Genomic DNA, 16,377 nt, shown 5'->3' with positions numbered 1-16,377 from the left:
ATGGCACAGATTCCATTTATTTTCAGAAGCCAATATGAGATGTAAATATGGTGTTTACAATCTCCATTTTACATATAGAAAATCAGGATGTGGGGCCTCATTCTATCTAACCTTCAGTGAAAGACATAGCTGGAATTTCTCTTTTATAGGTGCAACTGCAAAAGAATAAACCATCATGCCTGTTTTCTTTATTGAGTCTACACATATTGTTCAAATATGTTAAAATTCTAGTTACATTCTTGCATGTTGGGAAGCTTTGCTGCTTAGCTTTCAGTTGGTGTCGAATCTAATTCTAGATGAGAAGGAGAAAGCATTGATTTTAATCTATGTTGCTGCAAAATGTGTTTGAAATAGAGAGCTGTGTTGTTATCTAAATAATTTGGGTTTCTGGGAAGTAAGCTCCATTATATCTTTATTTCTTCTACAATACAGGGATCTAAAAATTGTTTTGCTGGCCAAACCAATGGTCCAGTTTCTTACTAAAATGCAGTAAACAAAGCAATTTGTCTCCAGCAATAGCCAGGCAGAACTATTGGGGACATTGGAGGTAGGGCATGATGTAATGACCCTGCAATTTGCTTTGAGCATCTCTGACGATCGGAGACCTATGACAGAACCTTGATGCTGTAAACATATTTAAGGCATCTCATGTTTCCTGAATCTGGCAATATCCTGCCGCATAGCTGGTGTGTGTTTCCCCAGTTGTCTTGATTGCATTCAATTCAATGGGAATAAGATTGCCTTGTTGTAAGATAAATGTTATCCCTGGTGAAGTCCAAGACACCCCCCTCTCTCTGTGTGGGCGTGGGTGTGGGTGTTGCTCGCACACATACATGCATGCATGCCTATCAGTCAGAAATATTTGTGCACATGCATAGACGCACCCATAAATATATAAACTTGTCAACTGGCCATTCAGTCTCTTTCAGCTTAAAGAAGCAAGACAATGACAAGATTTCAGAAGTGGTTTGTCACTGCTTGCTTCCTAGAGCTGAGTGAGAGTGACTGGCCCATTGGCAAGAACTTGCAAACATGCTGTACTGATTACTTTACACAAATGTTCTGGGAGAAAATGTGATTTCGGCAGCATTTATCAAATTTTGGCTGATCTTAAAAGAAACCATGCATGTTTAGGCCAGGCTAATGCTTGGGCAATTACTAGCATATCCAATGGCTATAAGCTTGACTAGGAAAAAGTCAGAGGCAAACCACTGGCATGAAAACAACATAGTTTCATCTACTTAACATTCTAGTAAAACTAGAGTCAACTCAAGGGAGCCATTTATAACTTAAAACAGCATACCCAACTTAGTACCACCTAATTATGTATGTTACCTATGGAAGGTCAAAATTCAGGAAAAGCTGCTGGTGCACAATTAGGGCTATGGTCAAACATAATGCATACTTTAGTAAATTTTAAAATAGGAATCAACACCCAGGAACATTGGAACTATTTTTGGGTTTCACAAGTGAATCCAATTATTAGGTGACTAATGTTAGATCTCCTCTAACATCTGTAACAATAACTAAAGCATTAAAATTTTCTGATGTATTAAGTAGAAGAAAGAGGGCTGGGAAGCAAAAAAATAATTCAAAGGATTCATCTCTGTTGATTCTGTAGAAACTAACTTACTAATTTTATGTTGAAATATCTCATCAAAATTTAATATTAAGGTATGCAGGTATATCTTGGCTAACAATGGCAAATGAGCCTGGAATTGTTAAGTGATGCAGTCATAAAGCACAATATAATCATGTGACCATGTTACTTAGCAACAGCAATTCTGGCAGTCCTGGTTGCTGTTATTTCTAAGTAAAGACTGTACCAGTCATTAAACAAGGCTCTCACGTGACCATGACTTACCACTTCTTGCCACCTTCCCCATTGATTGCTTCCGAGAAGCTGGCAGGGAAGGTCATAAGTACCACTCATTCATCATCAAATTTTAGGAGTTGCTGAACAAACGGATGTAAGCCAATGGCTATCCTTATAGGTTCACCAAAATGAGTACTCTATTCCAGGAGTGAAATTCAGCAGGTTCTGGAGAACTGGTAGTGGAAATTTTGAGTAGTTTGGAGAACCAGCAAATACCACCTCTGGCTGGCCCCAGAGTGGGGTGGGAATGGAGATTTTGCAATATCCTTCCCCCAGGAGTGGGGAGGGAATGGGGATTTTGTAGTATCTTTCCCCTGCCACGCCCACCAAGGCAGACCCACAGAACCAGCAGTTAAAAAAAAATTGAATTTCACCACTACTCTATCCCCTAAAGTGTCTCAGAAAGTTGTATATTCAAATATAACATTAGTAATTCACATTCCCTAGCTTTCAATTGATAAATCCTTCATGGAAATCTAGGCATCTAGAACAAGTATGTTTGAGTTACATTGATAAGTCATCTTGATTTGCCAATTTCCAAGAAGCTGCTGTTACAAAGTCATTTAATCAAAGAGGATAAAGTTGCAAGCACAAAATTAAAAGAAGTTAGAATAACTTGGCTTATTTGCATGCGAAGGGAACTGGCATATTCTTTGATTACTATAATGTTGGTACATCTGATTCAGCCACATCATATTTGCCACCTGCTTTCTCAATAACCCTTAAAAAGAAGCAGAAGATGCAATCTAGAAATACAGTCTATTTTAACTATTTGAAATATAGTCTCTTTCAACTCCAAATTAAATAAATGCTCTGAAATCAATATCAAATTAAATGTATTTGTCATTCACATCATCTGTACTTCATGAGTCAGAAGTCCTATAGCTTCCCGGGAAAGCATAATCATTAGCACATATTGATAAATATAAATATTATATTATTAAATTCTGAAACAACCGAGATGCTGACAGGGTTGACATTCTTGGCTGTTATCCTAGAGCTCAGAAGTTGGTGCCAAGGAAAAGATAAGGACTCGCACTGATGAAGTGTTGAGTTCCTGGCCTGCTGCTATTAAGATTCCTTGCCAGGACTCCATAACAGTAACTGGTGATCACCAACAACTGTTCAAGGCAGAAAGGCCAATCCATTGGAGGAAGGGGATGGATTTGCCATCAACTTCATGACAATAAGGATTAAGTGATTAACACCAGCTAATTCCTTTATAATCAGAATGAGCCATTTAGAAACTATGTTCAAGTATCTGATTATGGATGGGGAAAGAAGCAAATATTTCAATATTACTTGGATCTCTATTTATTTTGCAAACAATTTGTTATCATTTTGCACTTTTCTAAGGTATTTAAATGAATTATTTTAATTTTGGAGATAAGTATTTAGGGTTGACATCTTTATTTCTGTCAGGATAGTGTTCACCAAGAACATAACTGAATGGGCACTATTAGAAAAGTACCAAGATAATTGAGGTCTGCCTCTACTTTAGATAGAAATCATTTATGTTCAGTCATCCATTGTAAGTTTAGATATATAGATCAGGATTCACAGAACTACACAGCTAATCCTTTTACCACAAGAATTTTGTTTCTGGATCATAACTCCATTTTCCAATGGCATATGACAAATTACTTGTAGTGAAGATTCTTCAAAAGATAATGATGAGAATTTCTCATTCAAAATAAAAATGTATAAAACTCATGATACCTGTGTTTTTAAATACATATAAATTGCTCCTTAGATTTAAATATAGAGATATCAAAGGAGAAAATAGAAATAGTCATATATTTATCACATTTCTACTTGTTCAGTTAATTTGATGTGAAACCCTTGTACTTTTGGGGGGCAATATTATCTCTTCATGTATCCATTTGGAGTTTTTTTCCAGATCTGGTCAATAAGTGTGGTAAAACCATGGATTACTTCTGCAGTGCAAATAAATGTCCCCTTTTTACTAAAGTCAAAAGAGGCTTTCTAAGATCTTATTTTTTTAAAAAACTGAGGTAAAAGTTCCTAAAATCAACACAGGAAATGAATTTAAATATGGTATCTCCATCATATTGGGAAAGTATTTTTAAGAATAAATGTAGCAGAAAAACAAGATGGGAATATTCTCATTTTTCTAATTAGAAGGAAGAAAAATACAACAAAGAAGAAGAAATTGAAAAAATTATCCTACCTCTGTTGTGGCTTTTAAAAAGTGATTGTTTTAATGGAGCAACCCTTTTCCAATACAACCTTAAAGAAATCTAGTTCACTCAGAAATAATGTTGATTTAAATGCTACAGACAGGGAATAATACCATTCAGTGTTGAAATGGACTTCAAAGGGAAAGCCAACTTTCAAAATTTAGATGCACATTATTTTTTTAAGGAAGGTGGACATGCTTGTGGATCCTAGTATGCCTGGAAACATTCTTTTTCCTATCTTCAGATTCTTGCCCCTGTTTTGTAAAAGACTCCTTGAATTTAAATAATTAAACGTATGAAGCCAACAGCACAAAGTAAGGACCCAGCCACTAGCATCAATTTCTTTCATCATATCCTTTGAGTCCCATTTTTAGAAAACTTGGTGTAGTTGCAGCAAAAGCCTTACTGACCTTCTCAATTCTAAACCCAAGTGGGTTTCTTATCTCTACTTTAAAGGGTACTTCTGCACTGAAGAGCCCACACATTTCTCTTTGGCATTCATTTATTTAGCAGTTCAAAATCCTTTCTCTTTTGATATGTAGTGTAAATCTACATATTCATTAATTCACTGGCATTTCCTGTTTAGTATAGACCTTCCTATGTATGATCTCTTTCAAATATGTTGGACCTTAGCTACCATCACCCAGTATGGGGCCTTAGTTAGGGACATTGTGAACATATGATTTAAACACAACTAAGTGGCACCAGATTAAAGGAAGAACACTTTAGAAATGCTCCATATGAAGGCTACACGTATTTCTCTTATAAGAAGTGCCCATGATCTGCCTCATGGAAACATATTTTAAAAAGCTAGACGCTTGTAAACTTTTTTGTTTGCATTTTCTTTTAATTTATGCAAGCTCTTCACTCCACTTGATTTTAATTGAGATATTTTTAATTTTAAAACAATAATCAGAAGCTGGGTTGCTGCAAAACATACATATCAGCCTCTAATAAAAAGGTCCCTAGGCCTTATGGGCATCCTTTAAAAGTCCTTAAGAAATAAGAATTGGTGAATAGCTACAACAATACTGAAAAATGCCCACCTTCCTAGAAAGGTAGGCTGTGTAGTGGGGAGCAATCTCTCCAGTTGGCTTTCCGATAAATGGGTTTTCGGGTATTTATCATGGGCCTCATTCCCAGATGCACCATTTTCTAAAAGTGCCCCAAAGCTTCCAAATGTGCCTCTGAGTCCTCAAAGGTTGTCCCATCTTTTTCTAAACACTTGATCATTAAATTATAGAGCCATTCATAAGAAACTCCTTGATAACCATGTAACTAGTCAGATGGAGGAAGTTGTCATACCACTTCGCCCTTTTCATAATCACACATCCTCTGTAGTATTTGTAAACTGTTAAAGTTAATTTCATCTACTCAACATGGGGTCTCAAAGTTGCAGTTTTGCATCCCGTGACATCCTGAATAGAGAATTCAGGTTCTATCTACATTCCATTTGAAGTCAATGGCAAAATTCCCAGAAATATTCATTGTGTTGCCTTGCAGCCTCAAGGCAATTAAGGATACTCCTTGATCATTTATGAGCAGCCATTATATCAACTCAGCAAAAGAAACAAATATACAAATTATTTATTTTTCACGGAAGGAAGTATGTTAAAATACATGTCATTAATCTTTAACTTGGGATCCGTTAGGCTTCTTTCGTGTGTGTGTGTGTGTGTGTGTGTGTGTGTGTGTGTGTGTGTTCCATTTTGCACAGGAACCTGGTATCTCCATTTGACATCACAATCTGTTAGGTTTTTTTTTGTCATGAGCATGATGTCAAAAAGAAAGGCACTGATGTCACAGGCTCTCTAGTGCAATATCAAGGGATGAAAAGAAATGACAGGGCACTATGTTCCTGCTGTAACTTATTTAAATTAAAATAAAGGTGATATATTCACTGGAAGCACCAAATTAGTCTAACACTGGCAACTGCTACAATAGCCAGTGTGTGAATTCATGCTACCTAAGGACCAAGAAACACACTCACACAAGAAACATGGTCTCTCTTAACAACCAAGATACATATATGTTTTTCCAACACTTAAAAAAAGCCATATATTGGAGATTCGAAGTTGACTTGCTGTCTTGTTTCTTAATGTTAGCAAGGCATGTTGTGTTTCATTCACTATGAGATCCAAATCAAAATCTGGAAATAGGATGTAGAGTAGGAGATGGGACATTAAATGCAAAAAAAAGAGAAGTCATTGATCAGAAAAACATACTTTTTGCTAAAAACAGGGTGGGGAATAAAGCTCAAGAAAAGCCCACAAAAGATCTACCATTTAATGTTGCAAGTTCATGAGAATGTAGGAAGTTCTCACAGGGAGGGACGATTAATTTCAGAAAATGAGTGAAGACAACCCTCTTGGATGGAAAAAGCATTGTGAAGAGCTAGTGAAGCTAAAAGTTAAAAGGATAATGCCCCACAGTGTAGACTTCCTGAAGTAGCTTAGTAGTTGTACTGGCGCTGGCATGGTTGGTAGACAAAGTGGCCTTGGTGTTTGGCCCGTTGTGGGCGGCACTCTCTGGCACGGTTCTGCCTCTTCATGACTTTCTGACTCAACTTGTGCTTCTCTGCTAACTGCTTTGCCCTCTGAATCCGACGCACTTGATTGACCTTCTCCAAGATGGCAGCCTTGGTAGCAAGAGAAGTGGAGTGGTGTGGGGGACGGCGCTGTAAACAGTTTTCAGGTATTTCACTGCAGAAAAAAAAGGCATACAGGGTGAGATGGACGCAGCACTTTTGATATGGCAACCACTTACTTTGAAGCACCAAGACCATATCATTTCCCCTAAATAGCAAAAGAGTGATTCACAAAAAGTTAATGTAAGCAACTCATCCATAAATATGGTAAGGAACATGAGCTACGACTCCCACAAACTACAACAAAATGCACGATAGCTGTATGTATAGACCAGGGGTGTCAAACTTTCTTTCATTGAAGGCCACATCAGGGTTGTGTTTGACCTCAGGGGGCTGGGTGGGCATGGCCAGGGTGGGCGTGGCCAGTTTGACATCTTGCAGTCCATGAGCGGCCCTTCTGGGCTCTGTTTTTGGCTACAACGGCCTCCTGCAACCCTCTGCCAGTGAAAACCGAGCCCAGGAGGACCACACCCCACCCTCCCGAGCTCCATTTTCACTGGCAGAGGAACCTTCACTGTTTCCAGGGCAGCCCCATGGGCCAGATCTAAGCACCCCATGGGCCCGATCCGGACTGCAGGCCTTGAGTTTGACACCTCTGTTATAGAAAACTCATGAAATGTCTCTTCTTCCTACTTTTTTCAGGGGCAAAGTTATGTAACTATGGATCTGTTCAGGCAGGCAGTTCAGCTATGCAATGAAAACCAAAGGAGAGTAAATGTGGACTGCTGATGGTTTTGTGCATCCAGGCAGCAGGAGGCATATCTGAGCATGTATCTGCTGTAATGTACATTCCCTGTCCTCCATAGGTAGCAAAATTCCTGGGTTATATCATTGCAGCAAGTAGGGAAAAATTCTGATATAAACAAAATTAGTAAGCGTTTCTTCCCTGTCTATATGATTCTATTCACAGAGAGGAATGAAATACCCATATAGGAATACTGTCATACTTGTAGGCATATCTGGAGCTCAGAAATATGAATGGTACTCTAGGAAAGTTGAGAATATCTGAGCATGTTTTTATTTTGCTACATCGAAGAATCCATTTGGGGGAGCGAGAAAAAAAAACATTTAACTGGGAAAGAGACATTCCAGACAACCTAATAAAATAGGAAGTGATAGTGAAATCAGAACTTAGCAACATTTGCAGAAATAAAATTCCTTAAGTGTTCTTTTTACAACAAATAATATAACCCTGCTCCCATGTACTTTAAAGTAAGTCCCACAGATTTCACAGAGCCTTTAAAGAAGGGGGGGGGGGAGAGAAGTTTTCCCAAATTGGTGCAATCCTCAGCTAACTATTTAGCTCCTCTCATATATTTACCTGGATATACTTTTATATAAGTTTAAATGTATATACACAATATTCTGCTTGCAATGCTGGGAGATATAATCTCAAAACATTGAGAACCCACCAGCTCAGGAAATGTTGGGCTATAGTGTATTTTTTTGGAGCTGTGAAATTTGTGAAGAGGAACATGGGAGGCTCTTAGTAAATGTCTGAAACTTTTAGGCCCTGCCCTGAACTTACTTCTCCTGGATGTTCTCCTCAGGATCCTCTCTTTCCACAATGATGCTGGTGGTGGTGGTGACATATACAGACATGCTGGGATGCTCAATCAAGAGGTCCTCCATGGGGCTGCTCTCCATACTGACAGGATCAGGACCTTCTGCAGTAAAACAGGGGGGAGGAGTAACAAACCAACTCTCATCCATCAAGCAGGGGTCAGGCTGAGAGGGCATGGACCTGCTGACACAGTCACTGAGGGAGTGGGGTGAAGACGTGGTAGGTGGAAGGGACCCATGGCGGCAACGGGAAGCGCAAACAGAATCCTTCTCACCTACCCACTGCTCAATGGCAAGACTTGAAGCCAAACTATCTAATAAGAGATGGCAGCAATCACCGACCACACAAAATGGGGACAGCCAGAAGAGCAGCAACAATGACAGAAACAAAATTCAAAAGAAACATCATAGTGCAAAGCCATTCAACAGGAATGCATGGCAGTGCAGGGTGCGTACGGGAAGGAAAACAGTGCACACATTCAATAAATTCAATGGATGGGAAGGGGGAGGAGGGGAAGGGAGAAGGGAAGGAAGGAGAAGAGAAAGGAGGGGCATTATTAGTGAAAAAGATACCCCAAAGGCATTGGTGTGACTCATCCTGAAGTCTTTCCTGATGGCTTAGGACTGCCCCAAGATATTTCACTATCCTGTGATGTCAATACTAAGCATCACTTGAGATTGCAGCTGGTGTCACTTGTGGTGTGCTTTCTGACATTTTTGGCCACATTTTCAGGTGTTCCAGTTGGTATAAATCTCTCTGTGTGTGCCATTTTATTTGTGGCCATAAAATAGGTCTACTTCAGTTGCCTGTGAAAATATCCCAATAATTATCATGGAGAGGAGGGAAATAAATATCGTGAACTAAATCAGGCAGTGGGTTGTGCTACTGGGTTATTAAAAAACCAAACAAAGAGTGAGAAGAATATTTGCCAATAATAATAATAATAATGCCTACATTTCTCCCAAAGAGTAAAAATCAATTGCTGATGAGCTATAGATGCTAATGTCTTTACATGTGTACTATTCTAAATTCAAGGAGATTACAGCAAGACTTCATTTTTTGAAAAAACGATTCCATAAGGAAATTTGGGAGCAGGGAAGGTGATTTATGATTAGATGGGTGGCATCTCCAGCAGACAAGGATTTTTTTAAGTGCCTTCCTCAATAAAAATAACCTTCCATCTTATCCTACTAAAATTGACCCAATCATCACACACTGGAAGAGAGATTTTTTTAAAAAAATTAAAGCAATAATCCTATACATTTTTAGAGAGACCTCAGCTGCATAATTTTAACAAATATTGCACCAAAATTTGTCATATAATTCTCACTTATTTGCAACTCTTGGAAGCAGTTTTGTCCTTTCTCAGGCTCATGTAGTAGCCTCATTGGCGTTACTTAAGTTTTCCAGTTTCAGGGTGGGAAATGGGATTGCTAAGAGTTGTATCAGCTGTTGTTTTTGTACGGCACATGCTTCAAAACACCTCTTTGGATTAAGTGTAAAGTATTACACATTCCTATTAAGCATGTAGACCTCAAATGCTAAAATGTCTATCAAGCTGGATCATCACCAAGTTTGCATTGCAATGACCTGATTCTCTTCCAGCTCCTGCATAATGTCAGGAGCTGCATAAAGTTTTTGTAGAAGGAAAAAATGGCCTGTTTAGATGTCATCCTTCCTGCATATGAACTCATACCGAAAGCTGTGATGGTGGCACCCTAGTTATGCAGCTAGACAATTTTTCTTCCAGCTTGCAACAATGATTGTGTCAACCGTTGTATGTTCCCGGACAGAGCCTTTACATGGGAGATTGGGGTGGGGGGGAAGGGGGTTAGAGGGAGACAATGGCTCATTTTAGCCCAGAGACTGGGAAGGAAGATGAAGCTGTTTGTCACAGGCAGTTTCTATAAGGAGAGAAAACCAAGGTGAACAGTTTTTTTTTTTTTAATAGGCACCATGAAACTGACTTTAAAAATGGTGGTGAGCTTTGTTGATAAAGTTGCTTCTTAAAATCTACAGTACTAGAGAGCTCCCAATTCAGGCACTGGGAGCAGAATTAGCCAAGAGTTCCCACAAACAGGAAAGCAGGCCACATCTAATCCCCCAGATTGTCTATTGTCGCAAACTGCAAAACAGACCTTTTGCTATTTCAACGGTGCCACAGCTGAGCTGGAAGAAAATGTGTTTGGCTGTTAAGGAAGGTGATGTCATGGGAACATGGCAGCATGTTGCTATGTCAGAATTGATGTAAACATCGCTTGTGGAGAACCCTCGGGAGTAGATTTTCAGGACACAAAGGCAGCTGTGGCTGACAGAGATTTGGGACTGCGTCCCGCACTATAGTTCTGCACAAAGCCAATGCGCACAATATTGGTTCTTTATTGTATTTGCCTTTACGTTGCTGTTTTCTTCTGTACTGCAGTCATTCCCAAGGTGATATTCCAGAAATCTCTGCCACCTAAATTAGAATACTTGTGTTGCAATGCCTTTTTTCTTGATTTGTTGGTTTGAAACATAAGGTTTGGAAGTGTGTTTGCCAACTCAGATTATTGCAGAAAATAAAATATTTTAAAAGTCTAATTTTCACAGTACTTCTATTAGAACCAAATGGGACTTTTGTATGGCTATCATTATCCAAGCCTATGGGCACAGCACTAAGGTTACACATGGAGACATTTGCTTCAGTTACTGGGACACTGTGAGCATCCCAAATCAAGTCTCTGGTTAGATCTGCTGACCTTTGGGGAGGGGATTATCTAAAGACAAATGAAGTGGCCTCTTGTTTTTGATCAAACAACAGAGCTCTTTCCCTGTGCTGTTTTCCGAATTCTGAATTGCCCTGCCTCAAAACATCTCTAACTGCAGAAGGAAAAAAAGCATTGGCTGCTGTAACAAGCCTTATTCTATCCTCCATAATAGGGAAGGGAAACTTCTTTCTTCCAAAGGGTAGCAGGAACTCCAGAACTACTCCAAAAGTACCAGTGGAATATAATGTGTTACTGTGACGAAGAGGGAAAATAACTAAGTGCATGTGGTGTAATAAGATTAACCTCACTGAAAGGAAGTTTCAATTGAAATTATATCAATTTTGGTTTTTGTCTTGTTGTGGGGAGTCTGCCCTCTACTGCAGAGTTCACCAACTTTCCAGCTTTACGGACTGGCCGATTGGGGGGGGGGGAACTAGATGGTTCTGTGTGAGCAATGGGCAAGCACATGTATGAGCTCAGCTCCATTCATGCAAGCGCTGGGCACGTACATACACAGTTCATGCAAATGGAGTGCATACACATGTACTTGCCCACTGCTCGTGAAATTGGGGATGCATATGCGCGCTCGCCCACCACTTTCACAGCCCAGTTCCAATGGGCTCAAGGCCCAGTACTGCCTCCTCTACTGTGTTTCTGGGTTTGAAAACTCGGCGTTTCTGCTCTGGTGTAATGGTATGTGGGAAAGACCTTGGGAGACAGGAGGAGGGAGAGCTGCAAACTGGACAACTGGTGTGTTACTGGTATCAAAAGGGGGAGAGTGTGGGAAACATTTCAGAAAGGACCCTCCCTAGTTTTCTAGAGAGTGAAAGGGAAGTATGGAAAAAATACTTTCGGTCTTGTAAAATTGTCTTAATATAACTTTATAATAAGGATAGAGCTAATACCCTTAAACATGCTTCTTTTCTTCACTGTGCTAACATCCGGGAAATCACATCATCTTCTGGAACTCTATGCACAATTCTAGGGTCACTTATATAAAATGCACCAACACAGTCTTACTAACACACCATTCTCACATCCCCCTATAAGGATTAGTAACAGTCAGTAGGTCATTTAAAACTGGGGGAAACATGGAATCCCATGCGGTCACTGTCAGAATTCTGATCAAAACTAAAACTCCCTGCAGCTTTTTCTAAAATTATACAGAGAAATCATGGCAGTTCACCTGCCCGGCTTTCATTTCAAACAGCAGCAGCAACTCTGAATTCACATGCATTTGGATACAGGAATATAAAGTGTTTCATACATCAAGCATAAACTCTTTTTCAAAGTATTTAAAGTAGAATCCTCATAGACAACAAGTTGCATACAGTGTGCCAGTGCACTGATTCAATTATCTCATAGAATTTAACCTAGATTATCATTACTTAATCCAGAGATGTGCCTGCAAATTTTGAAGTACAGGAGATTATCCTGACTGCCTAAAGACAACAGCAGCATATTATTTATTAGCTTGCAAAATATATAGTTTGTAATCTGTCCCTGGAAAGAAGCTTTACTGAACTAAATGGTGCTTACTTTGTGCTTCTAAAACAAATGAATTTTAATAAAAGCCTTGATCTATTGTAATTCATGTTAATTAGAAACCCAGCCTTAAATTTAATCCGAAATCCAAATCATTACCATTTATTCTGCTAGGTGAACTGAGACCTGATCGAATAAGATTCTGGTTTCTGTTTTAAATTGTTTTTTCTTCATTCTCTTGTTTTCTCTTGGTTAGCCTACCACTCATAATATTAAAAAAAGGAAAACTATAAATCCTTATGATAATCCAATTTATTTGCAAAAAACAAAGAAAGCTATCCATTAGCTTGGTGCTTAAGCAGATGACATCCTCCCTCTGTTGCAGAAAAATAATGTTTACATCATTGGACTGCTCATCACAGCTCATGGATTTGAAGGTGGATACTTTGCTGATGTCTTAAATAAGCCTTGTGCAATTCTGGTACCAGGAAGAAGGTGAGCATAATTATATCCTTGATTATCCAGAGGAACGTGTTTAGTTTTTTGTTATTGTTTCTCCCCATGCCCACAGCAACCAGCATTGCATTTTAATTAAGATGTTTACAGACCATGGCTATTTCTATATAATCATTACATATAATGATTATTTTGATTTAAACCAATCTTCTCCAATTGATGCCCTCCAGACCGAATCAGTTTTAATTCCAATACCCCATAGCTAAATACAATGGCTATGTTTCTTAGGAATATAGAAATGAAAGAAACACCAGATTATATAACTGGATGGCATATAAATTTAATAATTATGTTTTGTAAAAGACACTAAGCTTGTCAGTTGGAAAGCAGACAGCCTGAGTTCAAAACCTGAGCGCTGCGTGATGGGATGAGCTCCCGTTACTTGCCCCAGTTCCTACCCACCAAGCAGTTTGAAAGCATGCAAATGTGAGTAGATAAATAGGTTCCACCTCAGTGGGAAGATAACAGCGTTCCGTGCACCTTGGCATATAGTCATGCTGGCCACATAACCACAGAAATGTTTTGGGACAATGCTGACTCCCTCAGTTGGAAACAGAGATAAGCATCGCCCCCTAAAGTTGAAAACGACTGGACAAAGGAAATCTTTACTTTTATGTACTGCTATTATTATTTGCTTCAGGAAATTTTTATGAAACATCCATCAGTCTCACCAATGTTGGCTGGGTTAGTTCACATACTGCAATGTGTAGGAATTAAAAAGATGGAAAACCTGTGGGCCTTCAGGTGTTGCTAAATTGCAACTGTCAGCATTCCCTAACATTGGCCATTTTGTCTAAGCCTACTGGGATTTATAATTCCAGCTACAAAATCTGGAAGGCCACAGATCAGGAAACAGTCGAGGCAAGGAACTATACCTTTTCCTCTATATGTCTTTCTCTCATAATGCCATGTTTATAAGACCTGTGTCTCTCATGAAAAAAAGGCAACTCTACGTTTTCCCTTAGTCAGAGAAACTGCCGGTTAATGAACAGATTATCCTCATTCTCTACTGGTAGTTCACTTGGCTTCCATCCCTGCCATTCAATGCATGCAGGTTTTTTGTGCTTCCTGTCCTTCTCTAGGGAGAGGTTATGCGGTGTCCTCCGAAATGTTTTGAATAACAACTACTACAAATGCTCATTGCATGATCAGATGGTGGTATTGAGGGGAATTGTGGTTTAACATTTTTTGAAAGACACCAGGTTGACTCTCCCTGTCTTTTTCAAGAAATAACCGAGCTAAGGCAAGAGAAGGGGCCCTGAGCTGCATTATATGGCTGCCTCTTTCCTGTTTCTCAACTGTTTCCCACAGTTCACCTAAACAATTTTGAGGCATTGTCATTTGAACTATATTGGGGAAGTTTAAATTCATGCATCTCTATTCCACAGCAAATAACTGATGAACAGTTGAACATTGGGAAGGAGTATTGGAGAAACAAGATTGTATGCTGCCTTGCCCCGTTTTCTCAACCACTCAGTGGGAGAGTATGTTGCATCTGCCTTATTCATGAGTATAGCACTCATTGCTTAATGCTCCAGTTTCTGTTCAGAAGTGCTAAAGGTTCCTATAGCATGAGGCACATAAAGCCCAAGTCACAGATCAAATGCAAGCATTCTTAAGGAAACAACAGTACTTTTAACCTGAAACCTGTTTTATAGCATATTTATTCCAGTATATTGGCAAAAGTAAAAAGGGAAGTATAATAATTTAGTTTCATGTCAAGATACTAAAATGTAACTTAATAAACTAAAGAGGCTTTACATGGAGAAACAAGTTAAAAACAAAGCTATGGAGAACATTGTTGACTAGCTTCTTCACTTAATTTGCAAGCAAATGATGCCACTGGAAATGGTTGAGTCATATAGTTTCCATTCAACAGCAAGGAAGAAATCTGGCTGGCCTGAAAAACTGGCCTGAAAAACTAGTCTGAGAAACACATAGAATTTCAAGCTAAACATGTAATTGTAAACAGATCATTTGGATTCTTGTCAGATTTCAGACATGAGTATGGGACACAAGGTCTTGTAGATGGCTAACAGGACCAGTGATCAAGCACTACCTGTGTATAAATTTAAGAACTGCTGCCTAACTTTATTTTTGTTCCAATATCTCCTTGTTTCTTTTTGCCCTCTATATCATTTTTAAAAAATGCAACTAAGACACACTCCTTCCACTCTGCAATTTGAGAACGGTAATGTGAAAATCCAATCATATCCTCCAATGTTTCTCACCTGGCAAATCAATAATAAGCCATCCATCTTCTTCTTCCTCTTTAGAAACAAAAGGCTTAGGTTCCTCAACGACTTCAACTGTGCTGCTATCACTGAAGAAGAGGCTGGTGAAACGCTGGAACATGGTGGGAAAAGGATTTCTAATATGGACTTTGAAAGAAAAATGGAAGCACAGCTATCGATGCTTGTTTCAGTGCGTGTAGCCAGAAGATGCTTCTGTGGTGTAAATTTGGGGAGAAATTGATGGACGAGTCTTCCCAAAAAAGCAGGAGCTGTCTGATGCTATGGTATTTTTCCCCTCTGAAGTCTTATCTGACTTGAGTTCTGTATAGTGCAATCATAAGGTTCTTCACTTGGCTTCAGTGCAAAGGCCTGCAAAAATTAAGGGTGGGGTGGAGAGGGAGAGAAGAGAGAAAATAATTTAAATAAGAGCTTTGAATCACAAGGAACTCACATGATCCTAAGAAAGAAAGGGAATAGTATTCCTGGCATGGATCATAAACTTAATTTGCTCTGATTATGACCTTTTCCTGGTGTCTTTTAATTTCATCTCTGTAAGATAGCTTTCCTTCTTACTCTTACTGAAAACATTTCTTCCCTGATAATTTCAGCTTTTTGAAGATCCCCTCAGTCTTGGGAAGGACTTTTGCAACAGGCTCAGTCTCCTTGTATTAATGTTAATATGTTTTCTCTCATAAACATGCAAAGATGCTTCCTGTTCCAAATCCCTGAATTGGATTTGTTAAGAGGACAAATTCGGGATCTCTTTTGATACTCACATTGCAAGTAATAGTTGATAATTCAGGATATCACTCAATTACCTGTCTGTTTTCTCACCCCTTACTTTCATTCTATCCTTGAACATTTCTACTCCAATGAATCCTTTCAATTTGAAGCCATCTCTTGGGATTAAAAAGTTAAAATCTCCCTTCAGTTGCACTCAACTCCATGTAATTTTCCTTGGTATCAGCAAAACACATATTTGTCATTGCCACTTTGAGATATTTTATTTAACTAACCCCAATCTAGTCACATCTATGGGCTTTCTTGATGGCCTCTCACCCAAGCACCCTCTTCAGATTTTGAGGCCTGGCAAGATTCAACAAGGTG

General features: G+C 39.0%; 1 protein-coding gene across 5 annotated transcripts in view; it reads right to left on the bottom strand.

Annotated features, from left to right (window-relative positions):
- Positions 1-5,640: 5,640 nt before the first annotated feature.
- The window catches only part of TP53INP2 (tumor protein p53 inducible nuclear protein 2), a 36,935-nt gene continuing 26,198 nt past the window's right edge, over positions 5,641-16,377 (bottom strand). For 3 of the 5 annotated variants that reach the window (XM_081946529.1, XM_081946528.1, XM_081946530.1), the window contains 3 exons: positions 15,268-15,639; positions 8,253-8,601; positions 5,641-6,779 (listed from right to left, as the gene is read on the bottom strand). In XM_081946529.1, coding sequence (XP_081802655.1) covers positions 6,530-6,779; positions 8,253-8,601; positions 15,268-15,391 — 723 coding nt within the window. In that variant the 5' untranslated portion in view covers positions 15,392-15,639 and the 3' untranslated portion in view covers positions 5,641-6,529. The remainder of the gene's footprint in view (positions 6,780-8,252; positions 8,602-15,267; positions 15,640-16,377) is intronic. The other 2 variants (XM_081946531.1, XM_081946532.1) reach the window with 2 other exon arrangements.

Source organism: Natrix helvetica, assembly GCF_964273705.1.
Source record: "Natrix helvetica genome assembly, chromosome: 3".
Taxonomy (NCBI): Eukaryota; Metazoa; Chordata; class Lepidosauria; order Squamata; family Natricidae; genus Natrix; species Natrix helvetica.
Note: the sequence above shows the minus strand (reverse complement) of the source record. Positions and strands in the feature narration are given on the sequence as shown.